The following is a 24,466-nucleotide window of genomic DNA, read 5'->3' on the forward strand; positions in this document are numbered from 1 at the left end:
TCGAGCTCGTCAATGATGTCGCATGCAGCGCCGAACGACGCAGGTACGATAACACGTTCCCGACATAGGGCCCACCTTGCACCCGAGCTTATCTTTTGCACCTCCTAGGCAGTCGCTGTCACAGCGTTCCGGTCTCGGTAGTCCTGGAGCCACCGACGGCAACCTGAAGACAGGTTCCCCTTAGCGCGTGGCGTGGGTGTGTATCCTCTCAAGTACGACGCCGGAGCCACCCGTCCCAAGCTGGGAAGTCCCTTTTCTCTAGCGCTGCTTCGACCGACCCTTCTCCTTCCCCGTGCGAGATCTTCGTAGGGAACCAACGAGATAGACGAGAAACCTGTGGGTGCACAGAAAACAGCATCAACATCATGTCGCATGCAGCAGCTTCCCCGCCAACCTTATGGCAGTCTATCACGGAGACGCGTATCAACCCTCTGAATGGCAAATGCACGACCCTCCCGATTCTGTCGCTGAAGACGCAGTATTCGCGGAACTTTCATTTGTGAGTGTGCAGCTCGGGCAGCCGGTAGATCAACACTGACCTCTCCTCCTTTCAGGTCATGGCTCGGCTTCTGGTCAGCCTTCCTGTCCTGGTTCGCCTTCTCGCCTCTCATTCCGGAGGCGGTCAAGTCTGACTTGAACCTCTCCGCCGCGCAAGTTGGTACGTATCGCGAAAGATGCCCTGGGTTGACGTACACGAAACTCACTGGACTGGGGTACAGGCAACTCGAACATCGTCTCACTGTGTTCGACACTCCTCGTGCGCCTGATCGTCGGCCCATTGGTTGACCGGTACGGTCCCCGCAAGGTCATGGCTGGCATCCTCGTCCTCGGTGCGATCCCCTCTGGGCTTGCGGGGACAATCTCGAGCGCGTCTGGATTATACGTCGTCCGCTTCTTTATCGGTATGTTTCGAGAGTCAATGCCTGTACCCTGGAGTATCACGGTGTACTCACTTGACTTGCAGGCATCCTCGGCGGAACATTTGTACCTTGTCAAGCCTGGACATCTACGTTCTTCGACAAGCGCGTCGTCGGGCGGGCGAACGCCATCGCGGGAGGCTGGGGAAACAGCGGTGGCGGGTTCACGTTCATCATCATGCTCGCCGTGTACGATCGGCTCATCCGCGACGGCCTCGCAAAGCACGTTGCCTGGCGAGGTGAGTTAGTCATCGAGCGTCTCCCCGATCTTCGTTCCCCTTCGTCCGCGTCTGTGTTGCCTTCGGTGATGCTACGGATGTGTCAACGGAAGCGCTAACGTCGAAGGAGACCGGGGCCTTTCCACCCTTTACCGCCCCGTCGTCCCCGCATGTGCTGACTATACTTCGACAGCATCTTTCGCGATAGTGCCCGTGCCCGTCCTCCTGACCGTCGCAGCGCTCACGCTCATCTTTGGCACCGACCACCCGAACGGGAAATGGGAGGACCGCTTCGCGCGCCCGTCGGCCTCCTTCCGCGACGACGTCGAGCACGTTGCTGGCCCGGAAGACACCTCGAGCACCGGCAATGCTTCCTCGAATCTTAAGGACGCGCCGAGCATCCAAGATGCGGAGAAAGCGGACAAGCGCACGGACGACGAGAAGAAGGGTAGCGCGGACGCGGACGTCAACGTCGCGCCCGTAGACGCTGCGAACCCGGACGCAGTGGGCGTCGTGATCAGCAGCGTGGACGTCGCGGTGAACCAGCCTGTGACTATGGCGGTGGTGAAGGAGACGACGCTCAACCCGGCGACGTGGTTGCCGAGTATGGCGTACTTGACGACGTTTGGCTTCGAGTTGGCCGTGGACGCAAACCTTTCGAACGTCCTGTACAATATGTATCAGAACAAGACGTTCGGGCAGACGAAGGCTGGTTATATTGCTGCTATATACGGTCTCTTGAACATCTTCTCGCGTGCGTTTGGTAAGTGCTTCTTCAATTGACTGTAGTCGGTTTTCCGTGCTGAGTCCTCACTGCTAGGTGGGTACTTCGGTGACATGGTCTACCGCAGATTCGGCGTCCCAGGCAAGAAGTATCTCACCTTGGCATTGGGCGTCATCCAAGGTATTCTATCCATCGCACTTGGTGTCTACATCGACAGCAGGTCGGACCCGTCGCTCGCGGCCGTCATAGTCATCTTCGTCATCCTTGCTTTGTTCAACGAGGCCGGTAACGGCGCCAACTTCTCTCTCGTTCCGCATTGTAATCCGAGTACGTGGCATTTCGGTGCCTGCTATCATCTTTGTGTCGCTGACGGTTACTTCGCCCCATCTTCCGTTTGACAACAGATTCGAACGGCTTCATGGTGAGTTGTCACTGCTTCCTTCCTGTTAGTCAGTTGACACTCATGAACAACTTCACAGACCGGCATTGTTGGCGCCTGGGGAAATCTCGGAGGCGTGTTCTTCGCGCTCATCTTCCGGATGCAACCCAAGCCGTACGGGAAGGCATTCTGGATCTCTGGTATCGTTGCAGTTGTGAGTGTACTTTTGCCACTGTCGTCGCGTATCATTGGGTCTCATATGTACTCCTCGCCCCACAGGTTGTCAACCTCCTCCTGCTGCCGATCCGAGTTCCTCGGACATAGTCGAGATTCAACCAAATCAAAATACGTGTAGAATCTGACCTATACGAGCAGACGAGGGTGACACTGATGCATGGGGTCGGACCCGGGAATTGAGTTGTGATTCCTGGGAGTCGGCGAGGGGTAGCGCACGGGTGCGAATCTTGGAGAAGGAGAAACCCGGATGTGTGGCCTGCGTGTACCGAACACCCCTATCCCTGCCATGTCCGCAAGACTCGGTTATACCGCACACTTATTGCCGTACTGACGGGAGTTCATGGACCCGCGACGACCGATATCCGGCGGCAGTCGAAGCCTTCGGACGGGCGAAACATATTGTGCCTGACGCCGTCTCCTGTTGATATATGATAGCGTGGCCAGTCGGGAGCGGAGACCCTTATCGTACCAATGGTGTTCGGGATCCAGTCCACCCTGTCCGATGGCGCCTGCGTGAACGCGGGTCGATGAGATGGTTTAGCTTTGCTGCGGCATGCGAGAGCTTGAAGTTGACCTGCGACCATGGCCGTAGCTAGCACCAGCAGCAGCAACAGCGAGGACGGACGCTTCTCACCGTCGTCCACCGGCACTTCCGAAGCCTCTAGCTCGTCTTCGTCGCGGTCATCTTCTCCCCCACCCTCGGAAGAGGAGCTCAAAGTTATTTACCCTTCTAGCTTCCCAGCGATCCCTGAAGACAAGACACCGTTAGTTACTGCACAAGCAGTGAGTGGGCACTTCCCTCTATCGAGACGGATGCTGAACTATACTTTGATAGGATGCCCAAACGCCTGATCGCTGGATACACCGAAATACAGAGCTCATTAGGCTAACTGGGAAGCATCCATTCAATGCTGAGGCTCCGCTCTCTGCCCTCTTTCGATCTGTACGTTCAATACCTTGTTTGATGATAGTCAAGGCCGAGGTCGTGGGGATAAGCGCCCAGCGATTTCCAGCCACAGAACACCGTCCGCTTACATCATCTGTCCTCTCATTGGCTGCATTCTTACTCGCCGCTGCCCCAGGGCTTTCTCACGCCGGCACACTTGCACTTCGTCCGCAACCATGGCGCCGTTCCCCAAGTATCTGTTCAAAAATCGCGGAACTGGCGCATCCGTATACATGGTCTTATTGAGCACGAAGTCGAATTCTCAATAGCGGACTTGAAGGAGAAATTTGAAGTTGTCACCCTGCCGGTGACGTTGGTCTGCGCTGGCAACCGGCGGAAGGAGCAGAATGTCCTACGGAAAAGCCTAGGATTTGACTGGGGCAGTGCTGGACTGTCTACTGCGCTGTGGACAGGTGTATATCTTGCAGACATCCTCGCTCACGTCAAGCCTCTTCGGTCGGCCGGTGCGAAACATGTCATCTTCGAGGGAGGAGACTCCCTGCCGAATGGACCTTACGGTACCTCACAACGACTAACCTGGGCGAGCAATAGGGAGAAGGGCTACCTTGTTGGTACGTGGTTCTTAACTTGCTCGTCACGGTGTCAGAGACTAAATCATCCACTGTAGCGTGGGCGATGAATGGCCGACCACTAGAGCCTGATCATGGGTTCCCTGTACGGATGGTCATCCCTGGGCAAATCGGCGGACGTTCAGTGAAGGTATGTATATAGCTGGAGGACGCGTCTCGTTAAATCAATAATCACTGTTGATTGTGCGTACGCTTCGCTTCCACAGTGGCTGAAACGCATCGAGGTCTCAGCCGTCGAAAGCCAACATCATCTGCACTTCTTCGGTGGGTACCTTTGTGATTAATCAAGTAGAATGCAACTTTTCTGACATGAATGCAGACAACAAGGTTCTTCCTACGCAACTCACGCCCGAGCAAGCACGTTCGGCGGAAGAAAAGAAGTGGTGGTATGACCCCAAGTATATAATCACGTAGGCTATCTTCCGTTCATGTGCGCTGAGACTCCTACTGATTCAACCGTGAAAGTGAGCTGAACGTGAACAGTGCGATTGCGAAGCCCGCCCATGAAGAGACCCTCACGCTCGACTCCTCTATTTCAACTGATTCTTCTACTTATACGCTCAAAGGGTATGCTTACTCGGGTGGCGGGAGGAGAATCAACCGCGTGGAAATCTCGATGGACGATGGCCACAGCTGGCGATTAGCAGACGTGGACTACCCCGAAGACCTATATCGAGCTGTCGCGTATTCCGATCCTGTTTTTGGTAGGGTCGACCTGAATGAGCGCGACACTTCCTTGTGAGTAAACGGTCTATCCACCAAGTCGATGATGTCCTTGACGAAGTTGGCACAAATATGTAGCTGTTGGTGTTTCTGGTCTTTCGATGTCAGCATCGCAGACCTCGCAGAGGCCACCGTCATCTCCGTGCGTGCCATGGATGAGTCGATGAACATGCAGCCGAGAGACATGTACCCCAACCCAACTTCTATGATGAATAATTGGTGTGTACAGTGGCCTTTCAAAAGCTGCAATCAGTTGTCAAACGATAGTCAGGTGGCATCGTGTTTGTATTCTCAAACAGCGGTCCGCCGAAGGGGCGATGTCCGAACTCAGATTTGTACATGCTGCGCCTGTCGGGAAGTACTCCGCCGGTTGGATGGAGGTACGCCTTGCGTATAATCTGTACGCTGGTTGCACTCTGACGAGCTGTTCCAGCTGATGACGAAGTCAGGAGCTTCAGTCCTGCGCCCTGACTTCTCGTTTTCTGCCCTCGCTGCCCTTCAGCGCGACGCGATCTCTGAGCCTCAAAAGGCGCCTGTTGCTAAGGGTGGCAACGGAAGATTGGTAACGCTTCGCGAATTGAGGACTCAGCCGAAGGACAAGCCTTGGTTTGTGGTCGACGGAGAGGTTTACGATGGGACCGGTTATCTACATGATCATCCGGGTGGAGAGGATAGCATCTTGCTCGCGGCTGGAGAGGACGCAAGTGACGACTTTCGAGCGATCCACTCTGCGGATGCATGGGCAAAACTCCGGCAGGTGAGCATCGGCCGTACGAGATCGCATTGATATACAGATGAACATCGGTGTTTTCTAGTTCCACGTCGGGACTCTGGTCAAGACTGAGACTCCCAACGATGCAGAAAGAGAAGCGGTAGAAGATGATACGTCGGGCCGATTCCTCTCACCGCGTCTCTGGCGCCAGGGCACACTTGTCAACATCGAGGTCGTCAACCACGATACCTGCTTGTACCGCTTCGCGCTGCCGGACCCGGACCAGGTTCTTGGATTGCCCACCGGGCAGCATGTCTTCGTCAGGTTGAAGCGCAAGGATACGGGCGAGGTGGTACAGCGCGCGTACACGCCCGTCTCTGGCAAGGACGCGAAGGGTTTCATCGACTTTCTGATCAAGTCAGTCTCCGTCCCGGGTTCTCTGTTCGAGAGGCTAATGTATTGATTACAGGCTCTATCTCCCCAATGATAAATGGCCACAAGGAGGCAAGATGACGGTCGGATTCCACCAGCTCCAGCTCGGGGATGCGCTCGAGATGAAAGGACCCCTTGGGTCATTTGTCTTGTTGGGACACAACTTGATCAGCTTGAGAGGCGTCTCAAGAAAGGTCACGGAGTTCGGGCTAGTCTGCGGCGGCTCTGGTCAGTATTCATCTACGACCAAAATGTACCGGACTAACGTGCGCGATGTGACACCAGGGATCACTCCCATTCTGCAGGTCCTTCGAGGAGTGCTGCACGATCCCGCCCTCGAGCATACTCGTATCTGGCTCATCGACGCCAACAGGACAGAAGAGGACATCCTTTGCAGAGAGGAGCTCGACAGGCTCCACGCAGAACATGGCGACCATCGGTTCCACCTACACTACACAGTTAGCGTCACACCAAGTGGCTGGCCTCATAGCGTAGGCCGCATAACAGACGCGATGCTCGAGGAACACCTCCCAGTCCCGAGCGAACGAGCCATGGTCCTTGCATGTGGACCCGACGGCATGATCAAGCACACGCTCAAGCCGGGTCTCCAACGTTGCGGGTGGGACATTGAGCGTCAGCTCGTCGTATTCTGAAGACAGATGTGTTCGTTGAAATTGCTAATGATGTACAATGCATGTCGTATTTTGGCGATGCTCAGATCCTCTTCCTACCTACTCAATACTCAATTGCTCGATCCTACCCTAAGTATCGTATTGAGTGCATATGCATGTCGTCTGCGATCCGTGATGGACTTGTCGGCGAACACGCTCGCGTTCGCTCAGATGCTGTGACCCGCGGCTGCGAGCGACTGCAGGAAAGGCCCTGCGATAGCCGGATCGGCAGCACCGACAAGCGTCTTCGTCCTCGGGTCCCTCTGCGAGAGCTTCACGAGCTCCTGTCCAAGGTATTCCCGAGGATCCCGGACATGAGCGACAGGATCAACAGAGACCGTTTCAGACGCTGCTAGCCGTGAGTACGCTGCCTGGTATCCTGCAGTCTGCTCCTCGAAGTCAACGGCAGTGATACCGGCATCGGGGTCCTCTTCATCCTTCTTGGTGAGATACTGAGGTTCCTGGCAAAGCTTCGCCAGAGATGTGAACGTCGCTGGCCTGGAAAAGCATACGGGTCAACGTCATGCACAACGTGGGGATGCACACACACCTACCATGCCTGTACTGAAGGCTCCTGGAGCATCAGAGCGCTCTGGGTGAGCAGCCTTGTCAAGCCGACGACGACAACCTTGCGATCTTTAGGAGGCATCTTTGGGGCCTGTGGCACAACAAAGTTCCCAGCGATCTGTGACCAGAGTCTAGCAAGTGTGCGTCAGCGCCAACTCAACTACGAGGGACGCAGGAGCCGTACTGAGGTTGGATCTCTTCAACCGAGCTGATGATGTAGTCGGGGCCCAGTCCCTCCACTGGGATGGCCATGGTGTAGGTGAGGAAGTAGACAAAGAGGTACACGTATTTGTCCGTCTTGCTCGTTTGCATCCGGCTGAGCAGCGTGATCATCAGAGCACGGAAGTACTGCTTGAGATCCGATCTGCCTGCAGCATCAGTCGCTGAACAAGATGCTATGACATGGACATGATGGGACTCACGGAGGGATGTACTGCACCACTGAATGTAGGAGCTCGAAGCCCCACACATCGTTGAGCTTCGACGGGATGAGGCGTTGCTGGATGACCGCCAAGACGGCCGTGAACTGGCCAGTCGCAACCATCTGCTTCGCGTCCCGCGAGAGGAAGGCCTTGAGCAGCTTGACCAAGCCCGGGATGCTGCCCTTTTGTTGCCACGCGGCAGGGGTGAGGAGGAACGGAAGGAGACTGCGGTACTCTGCCGGTACGTCACCAGTGTGGAACTCGAGCATCTGCGCGAGGACTTGGAAGACGTAAGGGATATACTCTATGAGAAGCGATCAGCATGCGAGTGCAAGGCCATATGCTTGGTAACTTACGATCAATATCTTGCTGGAGGATAATCGTGAAGGGACCGAACAGGCCCTGCTCGAACGTCGACAGTGTCGATGGGTTAGCAGCAACGACGAATCTGCGATACACAGAATTCAATCGTGATCTTGCCTATAGGTAATCGTGCATACCACGTACCTCATCAACGCCGAGATACTCTCGAAGATGTACTGGTCAAAGAGAGGGTTGCTCGGGTTCTTCGAGATCGCCCCAAGGATGTTGACCAGTCTCTGCAAGAAACGCTCGTAACCCGTCGCGAAGGTCGATTTGGCGGTGATGATGACTCGCATCGCACCTACAAGTGGAATATTCAGTGGACTTGTGCAGGGAGGTGGTAGGAGACGTGCATACACTTCATGAGGTAGTCATTTTCAGCCACTTTCTCCGGCGTGCCAGCAGCCTCAATCTTCTTCAGCAACGCATCAAGCAAATGTGGTGCCAACTCATGAATGTCGGCCTGGGCGAACCTGTATTGCAACATGTCAGTATCCGTGGTAACAGCAGCCTATCGAGGAAGACTAACATAATTTGTGTCCCCTGCCTGATGAAGAGTATCCGTTCGATGCTGATTGCGGCGTACGTGTAGCAGACATAGTTATCCGAACCAAGGTGGCGCAGCAGCAATGGAAGCACTGAGAGCAATTGCGGCTTGACGAGCTGCGAGACCCCAGCTCAGGCGACAGAATGGCGGCCATGTTGTGAATGCACTGACCTGATTCCGGAAAATGTGCAGGAACCGGATGGCATCCACCTGCAAAATCGGGTGCACCGTACCCGATTCAGCCTGCAGGTCTTGGAAGACGTGATCCGAGAAGAACTTGACGACGTCCACGAGGGTGTTCGTCGATGTCACACCATGCTGTGAAGGGACCGTCAGCGCTGTGATACTATGACCTCGGATTCTCTTTCTACTCACCTGTGTCGTGCTCCCACGCGTTGCCACCGCCGTCATGACATAAATAGCCGTATCCTTCGCGCGCCAGTTCGCCGCGGGGTTTGCCGTGTACTCCTGGAGACCCTGGCCAATCCATGCGCCCGCAATCTCCGTCGTCTCGCTCTCATACCCCGACGACACGAGCGCACGAAGAACCTCTGCTGCAGCTTGACGGCGCGTGAGCGTGTCCGTGCTCACACCTGCACCGCCGAGGGACGGCACGGAGAGATCGAGTCGGATGTATTCGAGCGGGTCATCCTCGAACTGTTCGATCTCGTACTCTGTGGACTCGAGGCGGGGCGTGAGCGGGTGGCAGGCGGGAAGGTGCGAGGACCTTACCCCGAAGCCCAACGTTGGGGACAACGATGCCTTGTACGAGGTTCGTGATCGTCTCGCGCGAGCTGAAGAGCTCCTTGTAGTGGCCGATGCGGATCGCTGTTGAGATGAAGCGCAGGGATTGCGATACGAGCTATAGACGGTTTCAATCAGTTCACGCGGATGAAAGAAGAGAAAGATCCATACGCCATCGTCAGCGACGCTCTGCTTCTTCCCACCGCTGATCATGTTCCAGATAGACGAGACGAACGCTGGCACGGCACTCGACCCGGCCATGACCTCGGAGTAGAGCTTCACATGCAGCTCTGCGATCTCGAGGATTCCAGTCTTAATTTGTGATGGGAATGAGGGAGTTGTGTCCTCCTCCTATGCGTGGGTCAGCAAATTCGCGCCGGCTCGGAGACGAATGAGGTCGCCTACCTCGCTCCGCAACTGTGGCGGATCCCAAAGCAAGAGCTGCAAGAACAGACCATCCGGAGCCGAAAAGAACTTCGTGTGAGTGTCCTCAAAGTCAGGCGGGAGGTCCTGACATGTGAGATCGTAGAACACATCAACAAGAGTTACTTGTGCTTGGGCGATCGTGGCGAGGTTGGCGGGTGGTGGCGTTGAGAAGAGTAACGTAGTAGTGTGGAGAAGCAGCTCAAGGAAGGGTTTCGCGAAGCGAGAAAGGACATAGTTGATGACAGTGAAGAGCTCGTTGTTGCGCGTCGCAGCACGCCATGGGCGGAAGATGGAATGTGCGGTCTCGAGCACGCCGATGTTGATGTCGTAGTTTGTCGGAGATAGGGAAGCGACTAGTTTCTAAACGGAACACTGTGAGACTACATCTTGAGGACGCGACCCCCAGTCCCCCCGCCTCTGCATTAGTGACAAGGAGACTTACATCGACAAGATCAGGCCACTTCTCCGGGAAGTCCTCCTGCGCGATGAGAGACACTGACTCTGCTATCTGCGTCCGCATGACCTTGTCAGACGCGTTGGATAGCGCGATCATCGCGGGGATAAGCTCGTTGCGTAGAGCAGCTTTGTCTGCGTCTGGAATGGGTTGTTCGTCCTGTACAGGCATTAGTATTCGCATACAGGCAGAACGCGTGGATCCGCTTACATCGTCCCATCTGTTCTTGACGACGTTTTTCAGGTAGACGCTGCCTGCGAGCCTGACGGGTCGATCCTGTGAGAATTCGAGGACAAGACGAAGGAGAACAGAGAGGAAGCCTTGCTGGACGCTAAGGGCCTGCAGGCTTTGTTCGGCCTGTTTCCGAGTAGCAGGGTTCAGGGATGAGAGGAGGAGGGTAGGGATTTCAGACATCCTGCGAGGAGGAGAGGCTGAGGGTGATGGCAGCAAGCAAGCAAGCAGCAAGCAGGGATCGCCGCGCCACGGATTTTGCGACGCGCCTCAGTCGCGTTCTGTGTCACGTCCACGTGCTACTTTCTCACAGTTGTTGATCCCGTTACGTCCGAGTCGGCGACTCGGGACCAGAGGCTGGTCTTGGGACGACCGTGGCTACCGAGTATCCGAGTTACTACTGCAACTCTGAGTCGCGGCACACTCGAGTGATGCGTCTGTGCTGCTCACTGACACCCGCATTGTGACTGCATACGTTTTCGAACAGTTCTCACTGCCCCGGGCCTGGGCTTTGTATGTACGAACTCCCACCCGTGAATATTTGTTGCTCTAACCTTGCTCTAACCACAGCATCTTCAGTTGAAGGCTACACGTCGCCGGAAGCAGCAGCATGCCTCCCTTGAATCGAATATCCACAAATGGTTGCTCGAGACCCATATCGTAGCAGCACAACGCCGAGACAACATGACTCTGCGACTCGGCTGCACATACATACAACATGTATCAGCTGGGGTATTCTCAATCAATGTCCCTACCGCGTGTCTTAAAACACACGCAAAACCCAAGTCGAATGTAAGAATGCGAATGTTACTTAGAAATTGTCCTATGTTCGTGCGCAGAAGTAATCGAGTTTAGTACATGTTTGATTGACCATACCATCAACGTACTTACCTGGAACAGTTCGAATGTCTTGGAAAACAAGGTCACACTCGTGGTGTCGTCGAGCAGACCAAACAACGTCGCATCAGCAGCAGCAACAACGTTGAAACCGCCCTCGACGTTCACGCTACCAGCGACAGCGCTCTCCGTGCCATTAGACGTCGAATTGGAAGAGGAGTCCCCGTTGCTGTCCAGCACGAGGTCCACTTCGACGAAGTTGTCGAGGTTGAGGCTGACGGACGCATCCGAGACGCCATCAAACGCGCTGATCCCAAATGAAATCTAAGCTCGGGATCAGCGTGTGAAGGCAGTAGGATGCGAAGTCAACACACTCCGGGTATCAGATCTAAAGTGAGGGTGCTGTTGGATGTGACGTTGGGAGAACTGAGGAGGTTGACCTGTGCGGCTGAGGGGCAATGAGTACTCGAGCTGTTTTTTCGTATGTAGTACACTTACTGTTTTGCCCGTTCGAGATGTCCCCACTCGAGGATGTCGACGCAGGAGGGAAGTATAGTTCCAGGTTGTCTGCGCTGAATTCGAAACCCACGTCAAGGCCGACGCCTACGTCGACGGTGGCTGTTGCTTTTGCGTTGATGTGGAATGTTGGGCCAACACTCAAGATCCTGGCATAATGTCAGACAGCGAGCGTCAGGCCTGGGCTACAAGGCTGCGTACCCCGGAATGTCCAGTCCTGGGATGCCGATTTGGAACAGAGGAATCGAACCGGTGGTGAATGTACCCTAAAGTAATAATGAGATCAGGTTCCTTGAGGTGGATGCACAGAATTTCAACACGAACCGTTCCGCTGGCATTCAGCTGCAACGTCCCGTCTAGCTTGCCATTCACATCTGGAGTTCAATACGTGAGTTCTACGTGGTAGACATGCAGATGAATCACAACTCACTCGTCACTAGTCCTAGCTCCGTGAGTTTCGGAGGGACGAGGGTCCCAGCTACCCCGACGCCCAGTTGGACCGTAACATCAACATGCGGAGTGACCGCAATCTGAACCTCGCCCGTCACGGAGTTCCCGTCGATCGAGACGGCAGGTACAGAGGCGTCGAGTAGGATTGTTTGGTTGTCGAAGGTGATAGTAGCCGGGTCCGAAGTGAGCGTATGGTTAAAGGTCGTAAAGTCTGGAAGTGCATGAGTCTCATGCGATGCTATTCGTGATTTGCGAGCGCAGCACTCACTGTCCTCAACAACAGCGGTACGCCGTCGGTCCTGAGTATCATCGGATCCCCGAATGACAAAAGAGACGTTGCCGTTTCTGAACCCAATCGAAGTCAATCTCGAGCGTCACAGCTGTTGTTTCCCTGCAACGACTTACTGGGACACATCGATAGCGCTGAAGTTAGTGTCGAGGCTGATACCCTTCACATTTGTGGAAGCCCGAGGGGTATAGAATCTCCCTAGACGACGCATATCCCGAGTCTGGTTCTCGTGGTCCCATACCTTCGCGACTCGAGCGAAGGGCATCGCTGTGCACTGTCAGGCATAATATTATCAGCATCAACATTAGCATGAGAAGGTAGGGAGCAGACCAACGTTCTCGGGCAACCGTACGATTGTTCCGACCGCGCCGCCCTGGAACAGATGCTCGCAGGACGCAGTGGGATCAGCGCATACAGCCCGTATATCTTGTGCCGTGCTGTTAGCGTCGCACTCGAGTATCTCCCAACCTGCGGCCGAGGTAAGATCCGAAACGGCAGTGGGCGAGCCTGACTGAAATGGCACGTCAGATAACTGCTAAGTGACCCATTTGCTGCGGAACTCACGATGTACAGGCTCGTTGCAGCGACGTCATACGAGCACTCGCCGTTCAAGCATGCTTTTGTCCAGTCGTTCAGGGCAACTGCCAAAGATGAAAGGACCAAGAACGGCAGAAGCCGGATATAGATGGTCATGTTAACGAATGACGAGAAATAACAGCCGATGTACCGAAGTCGAAACCGAGGACTGTCCCAAGGAATGGGGACTGGGTAGCAAACGAAGGCCTACGCCAGTGGCCGACGTCGAGGGAACGAACGAAGTGGATCTGTGATGTCCGCCGCGATGAGAGCCCTTATGTATACCTGGCATGGTGCCGGCGGATACAGGACTGCCAACAACCCACACACCACATGAAGACCATCGGACGAGTCCGCACCTCGCGTCTGATATCATTTGGATATCATTGGCATTTCTGGTCATTTCAGCATGCCGCCGGGAACGTAGCATGATCATGCATGCCAAGAGACCAACGGATTGTTAGATTGTCCGGAAGAGAAACAGTACTCACGTCTCGATCAACGGGTGTCTGATGGGGCAACTGCAAGGCAGCTCAGTTGCTACATACCAGTTACATACCTCCAGACTACCACACCAACGGCCTCGTTGCGCAATGGGTTTCTGCTTGCACAATCCAAGTGAAGAAGGACTACGGTGGTTCAACGCCCGATAGAGGTGTATATGAACCGCGAGCACGCGCATGAGCCGCGATGCTGTGCACATGCAATGATGCTGGGGAGATATGCGTCCAAGCTGTGCTCTGGACTACCGATGTCTCCCACAGGCAGTGATATCGGACCAGAGGTATCGATGCCTACAGACAAGTCGGTGAGCGCAGCAGAAGTAACTGGAACCGGTCCATACCAGGATGTACATGCCAATGACACGCAAGTCGAAGACTAAGACAACGACGGCGAAGTGCAAAAAACTGGATCAGCTTCGCCAACTGGCATGAAGCGACTCTGCATCTTGTCATATGGTCGGCTACGCAGCTGCGCCATGCGGACCTACCACGAGCTTCCTCAAACCGGACGATGCGTGAACAGTTAAGGCGAGGATCATTCGGCGAGCGACGCTCATTTGCATAGCTCGTTGTGCAGCCTGAGCCATCTGCTGCACAGACTTTGAGTCACCAAGAGCCATGATGAGACAGTTGAGCAGTTCGCCCCGGAGGTTCGAAGCTGTTCGAAGCCGCATGCAATCCTGTAGATCGTAGCAACTGCTCAGCGGTTCAAGTTGTTTTTTAAATTTCCTCGGAACAGACTCACCTATGATAGCCATGCTGCCCGGACTGAATATTACGTCACAAAGATCGTGGCTGAATCCGAGTGGACACGTCGAGAATCCTGAGTCAGAGAGAGGAGGCTTGAGGCGGCGGGCTGACATGAACATGGCTGTCTCAAGTCTCCGAGCAGCTTGAGCGCGGCCTTGCGATACAAATGTGGAAGAGCAGTATCGACTCAACAGGCTCGTTATACATAAAGCTTGAAGGCCCAAGCTTACATAGTGCATTTGGGTTCGAGAAAAGAGTATAAGCATGTAGAGCAACGAGTAGGAAAGTAGACTGCCCTACTACATAGAGGTTAGGATGTCATGGTGGCATTCGTTTCGACGTCGGATCGACTGAGACGCGCCGAAACGCAATAAATGGAATCGAATTCAAGTAAATGTTACATGCGTTTATAGCACATTCAACTGACCATATATGGCATACTAGCCACTTAACCTCCACATTAGGCAGGCTGTGGCTGCGTCACTTCAGAGCCATTGACTGAGTTCACCACTTCCATACTTACGTTGCACTCGGTTCCGCTCTGGATGCCCCCCCGGGCCATACTCTATGACCTGAGTGACACGTATATCATCATCTTGCAACCTGTACATCAACATGGACTCTGTCGAAGGTCGCAGCAACGCTCATGGTGTGCATGGTGTGCACGTTCATCTCAGAGAGCGGCGAGGAATGCTGAAGATTAACAGGGACCCCAGACCCGCTGTACCAGGTTAAGCTCTTGTCTGCACTACGGAGCGGTGCGTGGGCCATTAAGTACACCGCAGAGTCGTGTCTGATGACGATGTATACAGGAGACCCAGCGCGTATACATACGTTTCTGTCCGCACTGAACAAGGATAGCCGGAAGTCTGTCGAAAGCGATCATGAGTTGGGAGCAACCGCGCTTCACCTTGCCATACGTTGCGCATCGAGTACGTGATGGGCGACCTCATGGTCCTGAAACTCCACTGACCGCGTTCTCACAGCCGATACCGTGGCACTACTCCTAGCTCACCGCGCGATCTCCCCCAACGCGGTACACCCACCCGGCACCGGAACGACGGCTCTTCATCTTGCAGCGTCAATAGCGCGCGTGGATGTTATCAATTTACTGCTTGACCAGGACGGGATTGATGACACGCTCAGAGATAGTCAGGGGAGGACGTGTCTAGACGTCGCGAAGGGAAAGGAGACTATCCGGGCAATACAAGGTGTGTGGCCGTTCCTAGCTATCAGACTCCTGGCTGACCTTGCATACGTAGACTCGCGCGCGTACTTGACTGCGTCGTATCGCTCACTGCTGCGTACATATATCCTCTCCGCGCCAGCGGATCCTCCACCCGACGACCTGATCAAGCTTTTGTCGTTGCCACGCATACGCCATGTCGATCTATCGTACCTGGACGAGTCTTCTGGGCGGACTCTCCTCCATGAAGCTGTCAGGCGGAAGGATCTACGGTTGGTGGAACTCGCTGTCCGTGCAGGCGCGGATGTCTTCGCTCGAGATCGACACGGAAAGGCTTTGTATGACAGTGCCGGCAAGGACGACCGTGTCAAGGCGTTCTTGAGGCAGTGTGAGTGGGTTACACGCTGCATTCTCGCCTGCGCTGATGACGTATTAGTCACGAATCAAGACCCGTCTCTGTTGAAACCAACCTCAGATTCGGAGCCACCTGAGCTGAAGGGGTATCTGAACAAGTATACAAACGTAGCGAAAGGCTACAATACCCGGTGGTTCGTTCTAAAGAATGGAGTTCTATCATGTCAGTCGATATAGTCACCTCAGCTGCTATCTCTCTGTTTTTGCTGACATCTGCCTCAGACTATCGACACCAAGAGGATGAGTCCATAGCCAGTCGTGGCTCAATCGCTATGAAGACCGCCGCACTGCACGTATCCCCGGGCAACTCAGGCCTGCGCTTCGAGGTGCATTCCACAGGTGTTCGCGGCGCACAGAAGTGGTATCTAAAGGCAAATCACCGCGTCGAAGCTGCACGATGGACGCAGGCGCTACAGAAAGCGGTCGAGTACGCTCGCCATGAGGGCGATAACGAGCGCAAGAGCGGTGAGAGCGACGTGCCTAGCTTGCCCAGCTTCTCCGGGGGCACCTCGATCCGAGGTACGTTGGTGAGCACGCACGTCTCGCGTGCCAAGCTCGCCGACAGCATTCACCATTCCGCCGCGAGCTCAATGCTGGGTGCCGAGACAGAGTCGGGCGACGACGTCCCTTCGAAGCATGAGAAGAGCCTGAAGGAGTCGAGCGATGAGCGGGACGAGGGACACGAGTCATTCGCCGAGTCTGAGGGCAAGATACTCCCACACAACAACTCGTTCGAGCTGCAAGGAAGCACACTCGTAGCGCAGGTCGAGCTCGCGTCCGATCTTGTCTCGAAGATGCCCGTGCCCGATCCATCCCCGAAAGCCATCGAACTGAGGACAGCCGTAGAGGACACGCTGCAATCCGTGCATGGCATGCTTGTTGAGTACGTGCAGATGGTCAAGGACCGCGAGGACTGGTGGAAGGCGAAGCTCGAGCGCGAGCGCGAGCGGCAGAACCTGTGGGAAGAAAGCCTGCAACTGGTGGTCCAGGACTCCCAGACCCTGGAGAGTGAGCTCCGCAAGCAGTCTCGCCGGCGCAGCCGAATGGAATCGAGCTACGTCTCCGCGATGACACACGTAGACAGTGGGGGCACGATCAAGGCCCGGTCGCCCCAGCTTGCTTCTCCCATGTCTGAATCGGCCAGCTCCTTCAGTGTTCAGACGCCTACGTCGCCACCACCGACACCTGGACTCGGCGTTGGGATGATCCGCCGCCCGATCTCTAGACAGGCATCTGCGACGTCACCTATACAGTCTATAATGGCTGCGTCTGCCGCTCGAGCGTTCTCGGCGACTGGGGCCCCGCCTACCGCGGACGACGACACTATGGTCGACACGGACGAGGAGGATGAGTTTTTCGACGCGATTGAGAGCAACAACCTCCCGAATCTCGTTGTCAAGCCTGTGATATCCGACCATTTGTGGATCACGATCCACAGGGACCAGTATCTCGGCTATCTCAAGCTTCGTCAACGGCTCGCCATAGACAACGATGACCGGCCACCTATGAGCTTGTGGGCGGTGCTGAAGAATAGCATTGGCAAGGATTTGACGAAGATATCCTTCCCTGTGTTCTTCAATGAGCCAACGAGTATGCTGCAACGCATGGTACGTGATATGCCGAGGATACTCTGCTGCAGTATCTCTAATGCCACACCTACAGGCCGAAGACATGGAGTTCTCCGAGTGTCGTAAGTTTGCTATGAGAGTCACGCTTTTCTGAGGCTGACCGCTGAGCTTACTAGTTGATTCTGCGCACGCCGAGACTGACGCTCACCGGCGCATTGCTTACGTGGCTGCCTTTGCAATGTCCAATTACTCGTCAACGATCGGTCGAATAGCCAAACCCTTCAATCCGATGTTGGTACGTGACTGAGACCGATATTTCGCGGCGCATGCTCAGAACGCTGTCCAGGGCGAGAGCTTCGAGTACGTTTCGCTAGACAAGGACTATCGCTACATGTCCGAGCAAGTCAGCCACCATCCACCAATGTCAGCCTGCTGGGCGGAGTCCCCTCACTGGCGTTACTATGGCGAGGTATAGTGACCTTGTACTTTCAGACACTCAGCCGATACTCAAGATACCCTAGGTTGATGCCCAGAACAAGTTCATGGGTAAATCTTTCGAGATCCGTCCAACAGGCGTAGCACACGCGGAACTTCTGCTCCCCAAGGAACGGGCGCCAAATTACCCAGTAGCCAAAGGACCGCACGCTGAAGGTCGGGTAGTTGAGCATTTCAGCTGGAAGAAGGTTACGACCAATATCTCTGGCTTCATCCTGGGCTCGCCGACCATCGATCACTACGGTGACATGGTGGTAAGTTTAAAAGCCCATCTGGTCAGCGAGCCAGTTTGCTGAGGTCGTCATAGGTCACCAATCATCGTACTGGAGACAAATGCGTGCTCACTTTCAAGCCCCGTGGCTGGCGTGGAAAGGACGCGTTTGAGATCTGTGGCTACGTATCGGATGTCCACGGCAACGTGACCTACGAGATCGCTGGGCGCTGGAACAGTCAGTTGGTAGCGCGAGCCGTAGGTACTGGTATAGGGCAGCTTCATCCCGACGTCAAAGTCGGTGGTCAGGACTCGTCCGTGACCCCGGAGTATATTCTCCTCTGGCGCAACTCGGAGAAGCCCGCGGCACCATTCAACCTCACTCCATTCGCCGTCACGCTCAACGACTGCCCGGATACGCTCGGGCCCTACGTCGCACCAACGGACTGCCGCCTCCGCCCCGACCAACGTGCCTTCGAGCTAGGCAAGTACGAACGTGCGAATGAACTCAAGAACAAGCAAGAGGAATTCCAGCGGGCGACACGGAAAGCGCGTGAGGAGGGCCGCGCGCCCCCTCACCGTCCGCGCTGGTTCTCTGCAGAGACGGAACCTGACACAGGCGAGAGGGTGTGGGCCCCGTCGACGGTCAACGGCGAGCTGGAGTATTGGATAGAACGCGACAAAGTGTGGGACTCCAGACATGTAGGGCAGGTGACTTCTTGGAAGAATGTTGACCGTATCTTCATCGAGGATCAACCATAACGCCGCCGCTGCTATGGTTGGACTTGTTGACACTATATGCACGTCTAGGGATCGACGCGTACGAAGTTAATGCATATGTATCTATGGCATTGTTGTAGACTAGCACGCTCCCCGTTTCGCGAAGAATAGCAATGTATCCGTTGTTCCTGTCAGGGTCTCAGGCCCCGCAAGCGCCGGTGGTGATAACATCCTTTGCCAGACACACGAAGGTGAGTAGCTTCTTGTGCTCAACTTGTACCGAATGGACGTTGATCATCATGCTCACACAGGCCTGATCAGAATAAATTTTTGGAGCCGAGAATCGATGGAAGAAGTATTCATGGCACGGCCTCAGCCGTCAGGCCAGCAATGGTCTACACAGGCTCAGCCTATGGCCTTACGCTCACCTACCGCAATGAAGCCATCCTCCGGGGTACCGGTCACTTAGTTGGTATGTCTGTGGCTCGTAGCTGAATGGAACCGTCATGCCCTCGCTTCGTGAGCATCGGATATCAAATCCGCAGGGGGAAGCGGCAGTGCAAACGTTCATCTGCTACGTTATCCCGCAAGTAAATGAGTTTTGCGTGTGCTGCGGGTGGGACGAACCAGAAGCGCGGTGGCTGAAGGAGCGTGTGGTATTGTGTCACTCGAGCAGGTACGTGTGTTGTGGTTCATTCCTTCCGTATGATCCAAGCCACGCTGCTAACGTGCGTTACGCTGCAGACCTCGTGTCCACTGGGAGGAAAGCACCATGAGACAGTGATAACCTTTGCTAACTCACGATTGTACACATCAGAGCAAGGTCACAGTGAACCCGTTGGGGTGTCGAAAGTATATGCTAACAGGCTCCGTTAATATCGTACACAGCTAACCGACACGACGAGCCCGGTAACCGTGTGTCTTACGGCGTTATTCATGGATCAAATCTTGCGTACAGTATGAGTCAGTGGTGCAGGAAGCCTTACCACTGTGCACTCTGACTGCGCTGGCCTAATATAAAAGTCTGATCTGCATCCTGACCCAGATGCAAGTGCATATCGCTCCGGAAATTGCAAACATTTTCGCCTGTACTCACTATAGCCCGCGGCAATGCACATTTCCGAGGCGGAACTCAACGGTATTCTGGGTGCTATACTCCTCTCAGGAACCTTCTCGTGGATGTAAGTCGGTCTGGCTTGGCTTTGGACCTGAGACGATGCCGCTAACCCTAATGACTGGATGACGCAGGTTGTACGGCTGCACCTGCGGCCAAGTGTTGTACTACGTCAACAATTATGCCTCCACTGATCACAAACATATCAAAATCCTGGTACGTCTGCAGACTGTTTATCACCAGTCACTGGACCGTTCAGATCAGTCCGCCCTCGTGTAGGTCACCCTCGTCTGGTGAATGCTGCGCTTCGCTGGGGTCTGATTGTGGCTCACCCTCATCGACAGGATGTTAGACACCGGAAAGATGATCATGGGGACTGCGGTAAGCTCCTTGCTACGTTCATCGACTCGGAACCCCGGCTCAGAGTAGGTCAGTGTGACTGGGATATCCTGGTTGGAGGTCGCGGCACACCCGCGCGCTTTGAGGGTCTACCTGGGTAAGCCATCTCGATCTCGGCGACGTGGTTCTCATACTGAATAATCGCAGCATCCTACCTGTGAGCACTTCGGCCAAGGCAAAGCGCGTCTTGCTCACTTGTTTCGTAGGGCATAATGTTCTTCGGTGTGAGTTATGCTCCAGCACCGAGTGAAATAGCATTTCACGTCCATCTATAGTGTATTACTATTTTCATAGTCCATTGGTAGGCATGATATAATCTCTGCACGACGGAACCCTGATGTGTCTGAGTCAGTTGCTACTTGTACACAATATGGAAGTGTGGGTACACGGTGGCAGACACACTCCTTTGTTGAAGCTGACCGCTTCTTACGAGTCCTCAAGCAATCGGACCGTCTCTCGCGATGGCAATTCATCATGGCACCTCCGGTGCGTGTCCGCTTCCGCCGGTAGTCCCGGCCCGCTGCGTGTATCTGACACTGCGGCTGGCACAGCTGCTCTTCGCGACAGGATCACTGGGTAAGTAGCGTCTACATGCTTCATGATCATGGTAGCGATTGTGCTACCTAGTTGCAGGCCTAGGTATGTGATCCCTGAGAGCTACCTAACGGCCTCATCCTCGCTCATACTCAAATGATGCAGTGAACGCTGCACATGTGTACGTATATTACATTCACTGTTCGTAGGCATGGATCCCTGACGTCTAGTACGCTGCCAGTGTCATGACAGACAATATTGAAGGCGCTTTGGCAAAGAACAAGGTTGGACTCGTGTCCCTCGATGCTTATACACTGTACTGATATGAGGCCTCTTCTGCAGCTGGTTGGACCCATGCGTCTCGCCTGCGCAGTGATCACTGATATCTACATCACTGTGTGGTTGTGCTATCATCTACAAGATGCGAAAACTGGGCAGGAACCGTGCGTAGTCGGTCAAGCTTCAACTATATCCGGTTGGAATGCGCCATTGACTATCTATCCCCTGTCTCAGCTCCGACAACATGATAACCAGACTCGTCAACTACGCGATCTCTCGAGGGATGTTTACGGCGTAAGTCACAGTACTAGTCCGTGAACGCGCGGATGTCTCTCATTGATAACATACGTCAGAATTGCCCAAATCCTAGCTGTTGTTCTTGTCAATTACTTCCTAGTTGACACAGCCGTAGTCCGCGCCGCTGACCTCGTTGTGCTAGCTCCTGACTGACGGTACGAGTAAGACGTTGTATTCCATGATATTTTACGTACCTGCAAGTGGGCGTAAGTAGTCGCTTGCTCATTCTGGAGTGACTGTTACTGAACTACGGGGACCTAGTCTACGTCAACTCCCTTCTGTTCATGTACGGTCGTCACTCGATGCCCCCCGCCTGTTGGGAACTGACACTAGGGTCTCAGGTGGAATGTGCGGCACTACGTCAAGAAGGTCAGCATGCCGACGAATCCCAGCAGATGGAGCAACATGGTCCTGGACCATGCGGTCGATTCAGTTCCAAAGGAACTACTCTCCAGGTATGTCTTCATGAGTGTCCCATACCCACTTTCATCGACAGCTGATATCACATCCATCATCCACAGGGAGGGTTCGAGCCCACCGTCATGATTCGTAGACTCGGAGAATCAAGTACTTCGAATGCTAGTCCTACAGATCTCTTTTCAAGCAACTGTAGCAAAGGACACTCGGAATTTCATATTCAGACCTCACACGCTTGACCGACTTGGACACAGGTAAATGGGCGAAGAGATTCTGAATCCGCCCTGGCTAGATAAGTCATGCTACACGGATGGCATGAGTCATGATCACAAAATCGCATGAAATATACTTACTGCAAGCTGTCCGGGGGGAGATTAGACCAGGATTTCTGCGCGAGGAGCCCGAGCCCAAGACGGTCATTAGTCCAACGGCCTGCGCAAGGCGAGCCGGTGAACTCGGCGATGGCGCTCACGCGCAACTTGAACCAAATTTTCTTGCGCCCAGTTGCATAGCATCCACTGCGTCTCTGCAGGCGACCGTCCAAAGACTAATCGGGCGTGAAGTTTTCTCGAGTTCGTGACGTAAATGAAGAGCGAGGCCCTTCTGTTGCAGCTGGTCGAACTCGTTCTGCCATACCCAGCAAAGCCCGCTTAGTAGATGCGTCAACGATCTGAACACAACCCTGTATAGGAGTTATGAAGGTACTCCCTCATGAGACTTAGAGTAGTTCTCGCCGAGCTCATTCTCTTCGTCTCTCTTCAGAATCATATCCCCGGGCGGAGATCGTCTTGCATGCCGTAGCATCACTCCTTCAATCACCTATAAGGACGCGGTTATTATTTGTGAGGTCAGAGTGAACTCAGCACCATCGTTATAGGCTGCCCTTACCTTACGAGGAATGGCCAGTAAATAAACTGGATAGTCTAGACGTCCCCGGAACAGTACGACGTACATCTCCCAATTTTGGCATGCCAGTGAGCCAATTCCTGGCATGTACAATTGGATATGTAACAGTAACGGTGTCTCAGAAACTGCTGACGGTAAGTAGAAGCTTGATATGAGAACTTGAAGGCGAGCCACGGGACGAACTACAAATGACTACGGGCAACGCGCCCAAGGAAAACGTCCACGGCACGTGATTCAAATCGCAAGAATACGCGGTCACGCAGTCGTGTTATGTGCCCAATTTACCCTCCGCACCAGCTACAGAGAAGCAGAAGCCACCAAAATATTTGTAGAGCTACGTGAGCATGTATATACTGTATGTACACAATGATACTGTTGTATGATGATTGGATCAAGCACAGAATACGATGTAAGTGAGGATTATATGCAATGGTGAGGGTATAGACTATCTACAGAGAAGATTAGCACGCCGCCGTATATTCATATGAGGTCTGTGAGGTATGTTCATGATGGTACAGTATGTTCAGGTATTCCTGAGGCTGTCGCACTGAGTTCCCGTGCGGTTTCCGGAGGCAGACCGCTAAGGATGTCGATCAGTCCCTTGAGTGCATCAGCCTTCTTCGCAGAAGAAAGACCAGCCGGAACGTGGACTTTCCTTGCGCGAAGCCAAGCAAGCTGAAGCCGTATCCTATCAAGAGTAATACTCTTGGCATTATCAGCACTTTCCCAGTATCCCGGCATAAGTTGAACGTCGATGGAATCGACCTTGGTATGGTACTCATCATGCTTGGCTTTCTTCCGTTCACGATCGGCCTCCTCCTCCCTGGCTTTGCGCTTCAGCTCTTCAGCCCGGGTAACCCTACCCAGTTTCTATGGTGAGTCGTGTCCGAGATTACGGTGGAGCTCGGTCCTCTATCGACTAGCGCTGCCTTCAATTGGACGACTTTTGCCTATACAAAACACATCCATGAGACTGCGATTGTTCTCGAGAGCGAAGGAACGCACCTGGAGCTTATCCCTTCCTTTTCTAGCCCTCTCAATCTGTCTCCCGAGGTTCCAAATCTTCCTGCGCAATTCTTCGAATGCTGCTTCGAGACCAAGTTTTGTCGGCACCACGGCGCCAGACGAAGACGGCACTGGTGACTCCCGGTCCGCGAAATATGGTGGCTGCGCCGCTACAAGACATGCCCCATTGCAGCCTTTACTATGTGAATGAGTGCGCAGTGATGTACGATGGTGCTCACGAGAATGGTAGCCAGCAGCTGCTAGCTGAGTGCCGAGGGGCTGGATCTGCTGAAAGATGGCCTTCTGAGCCTTACTGCGAGGTTTCGAGCCAAACCCATGATTACGAGGCATTCAGTAGCATATGGAGGTATCAGAGTAAGAGCAGTCGAGAGGCACAGCACACGAGAACGCGTCTGCTGAAGGGTAATGAAAGACGAAGCGCAGACACAGACGCGTCGCGACGCGCTCTCGACGCGCGCGCCTTGCTTACATAATGCAGTCCGTGCCCGCGCGAGGCTCGTCGCTGAGGAACACTTTCCCTTCGATGCCGTGGCTCAAATATTCGTCAATGTACATGTAAAATCATCTTAAATCGGGTTCAAGAGAATGTTCCGGACAGAATATTTTTAATCATTTGTTCTCATGGGCTTCTTGTAACACAGCACTAAGGAAGCTTCACGCCCAATGTATCCGGAAC

General features: G+C 54.2%; 8 protein-coding genes across 8 annotated transcripts; 4 read left to right on the forward strand and 4 right to left on the reverse strand.

Moving 5' to 3' along the window:
* Positions 1-365: 365 nt before the first annotated feature.
* On the forward strand, positions 366-2,562 carry C8Q71DRAFT_723895 (major facilitator superfamily domain-containing protein; the record flags this gene model as incomplete). The annotated part of the gene is made up of 9 exons (XM_047921608.1): positions 366-499; positions 555-658; positions 720-902; positions 965-1,156; positions 1,329-1,898; positions 1,956-2,186; positions 2,264-2,280; positions 2,339-2,452; positions 2,518-2,562. 9 exons carry the CDS (start codon positions 366-368, stop codon positions 2,560-2,562), a joined length of 1,590 nt encoding a protein of 529 aa, XP_047779073.1.
* A 495-nt stretch (positions 2,563-3,057) lies between these two features.
* On the forward strand, positions 3,058-6,531 carry C8Q71DRAFT_707679 (uncharacterized protein; the record flags this gene model as incomplete). The annotated part of the gene is made up of 13 exons (XM_047920575.1): positions 3,058-3,258; positions 3,311-3,418; positions 3,558-3,993; positions 4,050-4,141; positions 4,218-4,275; positions 4,331-4,421; positions 4,477-4,749; positions 4,813-4,953; positions 5,006-5,114; positions 5,168-5,491; positions 5,550-5,863; positions 5,916-6,106; positions 6,164-6,531. The coding sequence occupies 13 exons, from the start codon at positions 3,058-3,060 to the stop codon at positions 6,529-6,531; spliced, it is 2,706 nt and encodes a 901-aa protein (XP_047779074.1).
* Positions 6,532-6,623: 92 nt separating this feature from the next.
* Positions 6,624-10,550, reverse strand: C8Q71DRAFT_62274 (CAS/CSE protein). Its single transcript, XM_047919632.1, has 15 exons — positions 10,283-10,550; positions 10,061-10,231; positions 9,598-9,978; positions 9,364-9,543; positions 9,181-9,310; positions 8,824-9,122; positions 8,620-8,766; positions 8,431-8,564; positions 8,259-8,374; positions 8,046-8,202; positions 7,895-7,986; positions 7,539-7,842; positions 7,301-7,480; positions 7,104-7,247; positions 6,624-7,047 (listed from the first exon to the last, which is right to left on the reverse strand). Exons 1-15 carry the CDS (start codon positions 10,484-10,486, stop codon positions 6,717-6,719), a joined length of 2,970 nt encoding a protein of 989 aa, XP_047779075.1. The 5' UTR covers positions 10,487-10,550; the 3' UTR covers positions 6,624-6,716.
* Positions 10,551-11,114: 564 nt separating this feature from the next.
* C8Q71DRAFT_858035 (uncharacterized protein) lies at positions 11,115-13,088 on the reverse strand (the record flags this gene model as incomplete). Its single annotated transcript, XM_047927467.1, has 11 exons — positions 11,115-11,126; positions 11,195-11,464; positions 11,515-11,588; positions 11,639-11,805; positions 11,858-11,922; positions 11,981-12,030; positions 12,087-12,317; positions 12,375-12,451; positions 12,512-12,669; positions 12,730-12,906; positions 12,960-13,088. The coding sequence occupies 11 exons, from the start codon at positions 13,086-13,088 to the stop codon at positions 11,115-11,117; spliced, it is 1,410 nt and encodes a 469-aa protein (XP_047779076.1).
* Positions 13,089-13,877: 789 nt separating this feature from the next.
* Positions 13,878-14,559, reverse strand: C8Q71DRAFT_62517 (uncharacterized protein). The gene is made up of 2 exons (XM_047919633.1): positions 14,220-14,559; positions 13,878-14,154 (listed from the first exon to the last, which is right to left on the reverse strand). The coding sequence occupies exons 1-2, from the start codon at positions 14,488-14,490 to the stop codon at positions 14,081-14,083; spliced, it is 345 nt and encodes a 114-aa protein (XP_047779077.1). The 5' UTR covers positions 14,491-14,559; the 3' UTR covers positions 13,878-14,080.
* Positions 14,560-14,679: 120 nt separating this feature from the next.
* Positions 14,680-19,332, forward strand: C8Q71DRAFT_907679 (Oxysterol-binding protein-domain-containing protein). Its single transcript, XM_047928965.1, has 13 exons — positions 14,680-14,882; positions 14,932-14,982; positions 15,037-15,156; positions 15,211-15,435; positions 15,487-15,798; positions 15,847-15,987; positions 16,047-17,431; positions 17,487-17,514; positions 17,569-17,687; positions 17,739-17,861; positions 17,914-18,141; positions 18,195-19,069; positions 19,130-19,332. The coding sequence occupies exons 1-12, from the start codon at positions 14,840-14,842 to the stop codon at positions 18,858-18,860; spliced, it is 3,441 nt and encodes a 1,146-aa protein (XP_047779078.1). The 5' UTR covers positions 14,680-14,839; the 3' UTR covers positions 18,861-19,069; positions 19,130-19,332.
* A 242-nt stretch (positions 19,333-19,574) lies between these two features.
* C8Q71DRAFT_62614 (uncharacterized protein) lies at positions 19,575-22,154 on the forward strand. The gene is made up of 22 exons (XM_047919634.1): positions 19,575-19,641; positions 19,707-19,999; positions 20,067-20,148; positions 20,212-20,225; positions 20,277-20,313; positions 20,367-20,428; positions 20,479-20,488; positions 20,538-20,555; positions 20,607-20,632; positions 20,684-20,709; positions 20,765-20,817; positions 20,883-20,907; positions 20,959-20,970; positions 21,031-21,046; positions 21,107-21,149; positions 21,208-21,308; positions 21,379-21,438; positions 21,498-21,525; positions 21,584-21,647; positions 21,703-21,727; positions 21,783-21,896; positions 21,963-22,154. Exons 2-22 carry the CDS (start codon positions 19,929-19,931, stop codon positions 21,985-21,987), a joined length of 912 nt encoding a protein of 303 aa, XP_047779079.1. The 5' UTR covers positions 19,575-19,641; positions 19,707-19,928; the 3' UTR covers positions 21,988-22,154.
* A 1,090-nt stretch (positions 22,155-23,244) lies between these two features.
* On the reverse strand, positions 23,245-24,209 carry C8Q71DRAFT_907681 (uncharacterized protein; the record flags this gene model as incomplete). Its single annotated transcript, XM_047928966.1, has 4 exons — positions 23,770-24,209; positions 23,685-23,714; positions 23,313-23,634; positions 23,245-23,255 (listed from the first exon to the last, which is right to left on the reverse strand). Exons 1-4 carry the CDS (start codon positions 24,118-24,120, stop codon positions 23,245-23,247), a joined length of 714 nt encoding a protein of 237 aa, XP_047779080.1. The 5' UTR covers positions 24,121-24,209.
* Positions 24,210-24,466: the final 257 nt, after the last annotated feature.

This window comes from Rhodofomes roseus, assembly GCF_022264815.1.
Source record: "Rhodofomes roseus strain CIRM-BRFM 1785 chromosome Unknown C8Q71scaffold_10, whole genome shotgun sequence".
In the NCBI taxonomy this organism is placed as follows: Eukaryota; Fungi; Basidiomycota; class Agaricomycetes; order Polyporales; family Fomitopsidaceae; genus Rhodofomes; species Rhodofomes roseus.